Source organism: Octodon degus, unplaced genomic scaffold, assembly GCF_000260255.1.
Source record: "Octodon degus isolate 3935 unplaced genomic scaffold, OctDeg1.0 scaffold00087, whole genome shotgun sequence".
NCBI classification, from domain to species: Eukaryota; Metazoa; Chordata; class Mammalia; order Rodentia; family Octodontidae; genus Octodon; species Octodon degus.
In genome coordinates, this window is record NW_004524663.1 from 1,203,183 (window position 1) to 1,212,469 (window position 9,287).

The window sequence follows — 9,287 nt, forward strand, 5'->3', positions numbered from 1 at the left end:
TGGTGCTCTGCAGTGTACTGCAGTGTTAAGATATGCTGTAGATAGGCTAGGTGCATTAAATAGTAAGTGTAGGGGCCGGGGAGATGGTTCAGTGGAATAAGTACTTCCCTGGCAAGCGCAAGGGCCTGAGTTCAACCCCCTGTTCTGAAAAAAAAAAAAAAAAAAGTAAGTACTTTCAGCTTACAGTATTTTGGGGCTGGGGAGATGGCTCAGTAGAATACACACATCCCTGGCAAGCGCAAGGGCCAGAGGCCCGCCTGGGCTACACGGTGAGCTGAAAGCCAAGTCAGACCTTCATGGTGAGACTGTCTCAAAAAGAGAAACGAAACAAAACAAAACCAGAAATTCTACAGCAGAGTCTAGCATCTGAGAAATTCATTAATTAGTATGATCTTTCACATACTGACATACTCATCATGAAGCTAAACATAGGCTACAGCAGATTTTAAGATAAAATATTAGAATGGATGAGTTGGGAATGTTCTTAATGATTTTCTTAAGTTACATAGCACTAATACACATTAAAATACTAAGGCTTCATAAACATTTATTATCTAGACTTAAAATTATTTTAGAAATGATGCTACCAAAGGAAAATGTATGCTGGTGACATAATTTTAAAATACCTTTGAATAAAGAAGTCTTTTAAGACTGGGGAGATGGCTCAGTAGAATAAGCGCTTCTCTAGCAAGCGCAAGGGCCTGAGTTCAATCCCTGGTTCCACCCAAAAAAAAAGAGGTCTTGTAGAAAATACTCAGCTGCATATCTTGTAATACACTCATTAACTAAAAGAACACGATTTGTTGCACAAACAGCATTCAATTATTATCTGCAGAACACAGTTAATTCATTCATGGAAATCTAAAGTTGGACAGTGAAAACACCTGCCCTGCTGCGCAGTTCCCCTTCCGCTAATTTGAGCCGGGGAGCTCAAAGAGATCAGACTTTTAAAATGTTTTTCTTTTGGGAGGAAATGCTGGAAAACAAAAGAAAAAAAAAAAAAAAACTGAAGAAATTTATGAAGCTCTCTAAAAAGGGGAGTCAAATATACCTGTAGTAAATACTAATAAAAATTCTGCCCTGGAAGATTAGCATAGGAAAAAAAATTTCCAGACTCCATTAGTTTATCCCACTGAATGCCTAAATAAAATAAAGCAACAATAAGTAAATATGTACTCAATAGCTACCACAATAAAATTCATGTAGAAAAAACTTTATGACCATTTTCCCTCTTACACAGCAGCTATCCTCCAGTACTGACCCTACTCAGCTGAGCTAAAGGATGCAAAGGAGAAGCTTAGGCTGTATAACAGCCCAGGAACCAAGAGGGGCTAGGGACAGAGGGACACAGAGTCCAGTATCTTTTCATTAAAACACCAATCTACAAATGAATGCAACTCTAAGTTATGAACTGGGGATTCACTTATGATACTTGACCTAATTCACTTTAGTACATATGTTGAATTAAAAGGCAACAACCCCTTTGTTTTACCCTTTCAGTGATTTAGACTTGAGGTTTGTCATATAGGAGAAACCAGGCAATAATTAACTAGAGATAGGCTTTTTGGAGATGGGAAGGAGATATAGGGATGCGGGGCAGAGGGATGAAAAGGAGAGGGAAACTACAATGGACTAAGAGGTGATACTGTACCAATTCCCCCTCCCTTGTGAACTGTGTTCATTATGTATTTATTTAATTTTCTGTATTTTAGGGGAGGGTCTACAGGGTGTTCAGGGTCTCACTACTAGATTGGACTCCTAGTGATCTGCCTGTTTATAGCCTCCTAAAAGCTGGGATTACAGGCACACTCCACCACACCCAATCTCAATTGCCACCTCAGTGCATACTGGGGGTGGGGCCAATACAGGCCAACAAGGCAGGCCCAGTGATTGAACCTGCGGCGCCTGCCTGAAGGCACTTTAATCTGCTGAGCTATTTGGCCGGCCCTGTGCTCTTTATGTACTGCAAACTTTTTTTTTTTTTTTTTTTTTCAGAACTGGGAATTGAACTCAGGCCCTTGTGCTTGCCAGGGAAGCACTTATTCCACTGAGCCATCTCCCCGGCCCCTGTACTATGAACTTATACTGAAAAAAAAAAAAAAAAAAAGCCTTAAAGACATTATAATGGCATTATATAAGCTATTTCAAATGAAACTATTAATTTTACTAGAATTTAAGAATAAAAGATTAAAATAATTCAAAGTTTTAACATTAATGTTTTTTGATATCCAGAAAGATTTGTATAAAATCACTCCAGCTTGAAGAAATATAAAATTAAAACTTTGAAAAGAATCAAAAGGTCAGAAAAATTTTAAGATTAATCTACAGTATATATTGCTCCTTAATCTATAATTTATACTGTTACTTAATTGGTGAAAGGTAGAATTTTACAAAACAAACTTTCTCTTCTCTGCCCCAACTTGCAAATAAAGTTCTATCAAAACTGTATATTACTCATGAAAGAATGGATCAGAAAGTGATGAATCTACTTTTCCATCTGTCTGCCTTCACAAGCCAAGATTCCACAAGCAAGACAAAAGTCTATAAGAGAGAATAAAGTTAGCTTTAAATATATTTAACATTTATTTGGACACAATTTTGAAAGGTAAGTAAATAAACTATATATGCAATCAAGAAACTTAACTCACCACTTTTTAGGCTTTGATAATGGTTTATATTTGCTGTATTTTACCCGCCACTCAAGAACTTCTTTACAGCGCTGACATACTCCATCATGTAGTTTTGCATTAATTTTCTTAAAAAAATAAATAGAAAAACAAATTAAGAATATCCCTTGAGCTGGCATGACAAGCTTTATAAAAAAGGCACATAAAAGTGTGTTTTATAAAACAATATTCGAACTTTATGTAACATTTCATGGTAAGATTGTGTACTTTATGTGTATTATTCAACTTGATTCTTTACAAAGGCAATGTTCTTAAGGGAGTTTAGCTCAGAATCATCTAGAAAACTTTTAGGTTTTTTTTATTTTTTTTTATTTTAGGGCAGGGTCTACAGGGTGTTCAGGGTCTCACTACTAGATCAGACTCATTGCAATCTGCCTGTTTACAGACTCCCAAGAGCTGGGATTACAGGTGTACACCACCACGGCAGGCCCAAGGATGAAAAACCCACCCCACACCTGTTTGCAGGCACTTTAATCCACTGAGCTATTTGGCCGGCCCGTAGAAAACTTTCTAACCTCCTCGCAGGTGTACTTTAAGAAACCTCACCTACTGATCCTGATGTATATCATCTCCTGATGGATCAAAACTCATATAGTTTAGCACATATATTTTATATGAATGTACCTTAATAAAAATGTAATTAAAAAACTAGTTTATATTTTAAGACCACTGTTTCAACAATTCAAATGTTACCAGTGAGTTGATTAACCTGGGAAATAAAAGAATCTTGAATTACAGGGCCGGGGATATAGCTCAGCAGCATAAGTGCATGCCTGGCAAGTGCAAGGTGCTGAGTTCAATCCCTGACACTGTAAAACAAAAAAACAAACAATAAAAACAAAGAAAGTTGAATTAGTTTGCACAGTGTAGGCTGTGAAATGAGGTGTGCCAGGGAGAGGTATGCAGGAAGCCAGAAGGCAATTCCTTTCTTGGTTTAATCCCTTTGCATTCTCATGTAAGGACAAATGTTTTAGAAAAAAAAGTTTTGTCTTGCCAACTTGGATTCATCAAAATAGAAAGCTACTCATTTTACTTCATAAGAAGTAAAACAATAAGCCACGATACACATATACATAAACTAATGGCAATCAAGAAACTTAACTCACCACTTTTTAGTCTTTGATAATGGTTTATATTTGCTGTATATTACCTGCCACTCAAGAACTTCTTTGTAACACTGATACACTCCATTATGAAGTGTTGCATTAATTTGAGAAGCTTAGGAGCAAAGGGCTTTATGAAGGAAGAAAACATTTTACTTATAATTTTTTTCTCAAAAAAAATTAAAATAATTTTCTTCTCAAAAACTGCTGAGATGGGAATACCTTATAATGCATATTTTACTTTTTTTTCAAAAAATATACTTACTTGATTTACATCCTAGATAATATTTTCACAAAGAATTCTGAGAATTCTCTCATTTCTTTTGGACGAGGAATGTTGGAAGTGAGTAGAGAACATTTTAATTTTTTAAACTTTTTTTGTTTCCTTTCTTGGTCAAGGAGAAAAGCATCACAAAGATACAGACTGTTTGGGAAGTTGATAGTGAATGAAAAGCACAATGCTTAGATCAGGTCACCTGAAAGAAAAGACTTTTGAAAACTGTCTAATATTTTTGAAAGCACTCAATAAGATGAACTAAAAAAAAAAGATGAACTAATGACAAAACATTTATTCAGAGAGCAAATATTTCAAGGGTATTTTAAAAAAACCATAAATTAATCCATGAACATTACAGTTGAATTAACGCTGGAGAAAGACATACTCTGTGACTTATGAATTATGTAGAGGTTCCTTTCTTCCTGGGAGAGTTCCCAGAACAGTAAGCTCTGCCTGCCACTGTCTGCACCTTCCGAGGCCCGACAGAGCAGGACGCTGGTGCCCACACACTAGGCTCCCGTTCTCCCCACCTAGATGCTAACTCATCACTCGAAGCGCTGGCTAAGCGATGCAACAGCTGAAGCTCACAATTGATCACTTGTTCTCGCTGGCCTCTGGTGCCTCTGTAAAATATGATTCCACTATAAACGGATATAAACTTTCTAACGAGAACATTCTTAGAATGGAGAACATTTCATTACCTTCAATTTTACATGTGCCTGTTAACTAGCTTATTAATTAGGCAGCATTATTTGGTTTCCTGTTTGCTTCCATATCCAATTTCTGACTAGTTCATCTTGATTTACAAAGCCCTGCATAGCTTGGAAACTGGTTTCTTTAGGGTGGATCAACAACAGTAGAACAAAACAGATCTTTGTGAGAACTCGTCCTGTGAGTGATGTGTGAAGCAGTATAAATGGAGACGTTGTACAGAGTTCACATGACTGACTGGCATGATTACGAAATTAAACTTGATTTCTATGTGTTGAGCAAAGAGTAAAGGGGAGGATGAAAATAAGTGCATTTTCACTTAAAAATAGGTGTACATAGAAAGTGTGTACTTTGTCTTATTGTATTTTAGCAAACCAGAAGTAAATCCAGTCACGTCAGCAAAGAAAAATAAACCCTAGTTGTAGGAGTTGTTCCACCTGGGGCAAAGGGCATGGCACCCTTACCTTATCCTGTGCCTGCAACTGACCTTACTTTGGTAATTGTCAGTATAGTCTTCCTAGAGCACAGGTCAAGGTTAAGAGTTAAGTATGCCCATATATAAAATCAACTTTTTCTTTGGTGCCAGGAATCGAATTTAGGACCTTGAACTTAGCAGGAAGGTGCTTGTGCTGCTGAGCTGTATCCCCAGCCCCAAAACGTAATTTTACAAATATAAGTCTTTAAAGATAATTCAATTATTTTCCAAATTTTTAAGGGGAAAAAGCTTAGAGTCCACTGATCTAAGAAGCTAGCTAAAGAAATCCTTACTTATTAAGTGAGTAATTTAAAAGTCAGAATAGGGACTGGGGAGATGGCTCAGTAAAATAAGTGCTTCCCTGGCAAGCGCAAGAGCCTCAGTTCAATCCCCAGTTCCACCAAAAAAATCAAATAAATAAATAAATAAAAGTTAGAATAAACAAGTATATCAAAGACATTGTTGATACACACCTTGTAAAATGTTTTAGCCATCATTTTGGCCATAAAACAATTTTAGACTAAGTGATGGCACTCTTGCTGTAAACATGCTGTTGTCAGATAATGGCTTTCGTAATATAATAAGCAATCCAAACTGCATGAAGACTGTAACTCCTTAGAAGGCAGCAAAAGGGAAGTGTAAGTATAGCATGTGACAACATGCTGATGCTGAAAAGTATTTCATACAATAAGAAGGATCATTCAACTGAAGGATGATGCCACTGTGAACAAAGAAACTTGACTACTATTGAAAAGCTACTAATGTAAGTTTTCTGTGGTACTTACATATAATTCTTTAGGAAATGCTGAAGGTAACTGCAAATTATTTGTTACTTCTTTTAATTAAAAATAATGAAATTCGGGCTGGAGAGATGGCTCAGTGGTCTAAAGCACCTACTTAGAACAAGCTTAGCAAAGCATCAGGGACCGCGGTTCGATCTCCCAGCACCACATGCCAGCCAGCCCCACCCCCTGGTGGGCTGAGCTGGCCACACACACCACACACACTCACTCTCTCTGTCTCTCTCTCTGTCTCTCTCTCTGTCTCTCTCTCTCTCTCTCAAATAAATTAAAAAAAAAATAATGAAATTCTCAAAGAAAAATGTCAATTCTACCTGCTGCTGGAATTCATTTCTGTGTACTTGCTGTGGCCTTTGTCCCACTCTAGTTTTACCTTTAAAAAAATAATTTCCTCCTGCAGGGCCTGGTGGTGCATGTCTGGCTGAGACAGGAGGATGGCCACCAGCCTGAGGACTACGTAAGTGAATTCAAGTCCACCCTGAACTACTGTAGTGAGACCCTAGATGCTAGTTGAGTACTTCAAAAAAGGATGGAGGAATCAGGATGAAGTGGAACGAAGGCCAGGTACAAAGCCATCAGGAATACAACTGGGAAGTGCACCTGCTAGGAGGGGCGGAAGGAACACCTAAGCTTTCTAGCAGCGGGTGAAGCACCTCAGTGTCTGTAACCCACCAAGGTCAGTTTCTTAGGAGCAGCACAACTACATTTGTTACTGAAACACAGTTTCATCTTTTCCCCCAAAAGTTATCATATAATCCAGTAAGCACAAGTTTCAGAACAGCCTACAACATAAGGCACTTCACAGAAATGGTAACTACACCAGTTCTCAGTGTCAGCCTGTGTTATCATGCCCAGAATGCAGTAACAAAGTCATTCTGAAGAATGCAATGAATACAAATCCCCGGTGGTCACAGACTTTCCTAGGAACACACTGCATGTGCCAAGGCCATCTTCAATAAATACTGTTTTCATCAGCTGCATGCTAAGAGCTTTCTGTTCTATTATGAAGAATGCATAACTTGCACAAAAGTGTTTTAACACAGCCATATACACACTGCCAGGAGGTAACAATTAACATTTTACCAATTTACTTTTGTGTGTGTGTGTGTGTACAATTAAGCGAAGGACATAAGACATTTTATCTCTCACTACTCATATCTTTTTATTTTTTTAACTACTCATATCTTAGAAATATACTGTCCTCTATTTAATCGCACTAGTACCACACCTAAGAAAACTGAACAATAACTCCATAACATCGGTGAATTGAACCAGTGTTTACTCCAGTTTCCTAAGTGCTTCAGAGCTGCTCCCACACCCACCCTCACCATCAAAACCGGACCAAATCAGTACTCAAGTACTTCTTCTGATTTAGAGGTGTCTCACCCATATCTTATTACACAGTTTATTATGCAAATGCCAGGCAAATTTTCTTGGAGAACCCATATTCCAGAGTTTTCTGGTTGTTGTCTCACACTATAATTTAACTGTTTTACTTCCTATATTTTCTGTAAATAAGAAGTTTGATTTAAGGCTTGACAGCATCCAGATTAGAAATCTTTTGATCACAATAGTGCACAGCCGTGACTGCTGGTACTGTGTTCATGTACCACTGCAAGTCACAATGTCTAGTTCTCACTAGGCAGCAGTGCTGAATGTGAGTGATGGTGCAATCAGGGCTTGCAAGGGAAACAATTTAACACATATCACATAATTTACAGGATTATTTTACAATATTCACCCAAAGAATCAAATGCTAAAGAGAGAGGGAAATTGGTCCACATGCAACAGAGTCAAAGATCCAGCTGAGGGCTGAGTCCAACGGCAATGTCTCTGTGAGTTCAGCTCGATGTCTAGAGCCCACACTGTCTCATGCAAGTCGATTTCAAGAATCTGCACTGGGAAGGCCTAAAGGCTGGTGGTGAAAGCTAGAAACACCAGCAGGCTGAGAGACCTGCACCGGAGCCAGGAAGAGATGCTCAAAGTAAGGATTGGAGTGCCTCAGAAAACAACCACAGCCATCCTCAGCAAGGAGGACCCGAGCCCCTCTGACGATGCTAACATTTGCCAAGCTCACATCAGGAAAGTCAGCGCAACAAGGTTCTCCAGGAGAATCAACAGCACACATCTTCCTCTCTGGTTCTTTTTATGCTGTTGGCAACAATCCCCGGTTAGGCCGTCCACATCTAGCACCACCCTTGATTCAGCTCAGCTGATTGTTACAAGTTAACCACTAGTTAATTCACCACGTGCAATAACCTGATTAAACCTGAGACCTCTTCCAATTATAAAGATCAGCAGTAGTCTAGGGGTCATGTTAATATACTGTCCCACAAAAACGTGTCACTATATGGTTTTAATGTGCGCCTCCCTAAATCCAACATTTTACTAAAGCATATAATTCTTTTCTTTTGTATTAAGTTAAAGACTACCAGCCTAAGTCAATTTTGAGGTATAGTACATATACAGTAAAATCCATCCATTTTAGCTATACATACAGTTCTATGGCTCTTACAACAAAACATAGTTCTATTGCTCCAGAAGGTTTCTTCATGGTCCTGAGTTGACAATTCCCTCTACAACTTTGCCTCCTCAGGCAACACAAATGGTTTTTTTAACTTATTCCTGTAGTTTTGCTTTTTGCTACTCTGTAGTTTTTGTAACCTAAACAGAGTATGGTACAGACATCTGAGGAACTTACTCCACTTTATTTGTTAGCAGTGCTCCACACTATGGATTAGTATGGTGTTTATTTATTCACTTTGAGGTGGTTGTAGTTTTGGGTGCTAATAAATATTTACATACAAAATTTTATATAGACATGATTGCATTTTCCCTGGAGTGTATGGTTGGTTTGTATGACAATTTTATAACACACTAGGGTTTTTTGTTTTTTAAATGTATTTGTACAGGGTCTTATTATGCAGCTCTGACTTGTAGTGAACCTCCTGTTTTCAGCCTCTCCAGTGCTGGGATTATAGGTATGCACTACTCTGCTCGATTTCAGTGGCTGTCTCAGAGCGCCTGGGAGCAGAGCTGGCACAGAATGTGATGCTGGGGGGGGGGGGGTCAAATCCTGGTCTCTGTACTTGCCTAAGCAAACGCTTAGTTCGCTGAGCTATCTCACTGGCCCAGAAAACTAAGTTTTTAAATGTACTATTTTGCAATCACAACAGCCACCTATGAAGGCCTAGGTTTCCAAATGCTTTCTGGGCACTTTTTTTTTTTTTTTTT

The 9,287-nt window shown here is 38.3% G+C and overlaps 1 protein-coding gene across 1 annotated transcript in view; it reads right to left on the reverse strand.

Annotated features, from left to right (window-relative positions):
• The window catches only part of CUNH9orf85 (chromosome unknown C9orf85 homolog), a 60,361-nt gene that overhangs the window by 16,480 nt on the left and 34,594 nt on the right, over positions 1 to 9,287 (reverse strand). Inside the window, exon 2 of the mRNA XM_004637131.2 lies at positions 2,649 to 2,755. Coding sequence (XP_004637188.1) covers positions 2,649 to 2,755 — 107 coding nt within the window. The remainder of the gene's footprint in view (positions 1 to 2,648; positions 2,756 to 9,287) is intronic.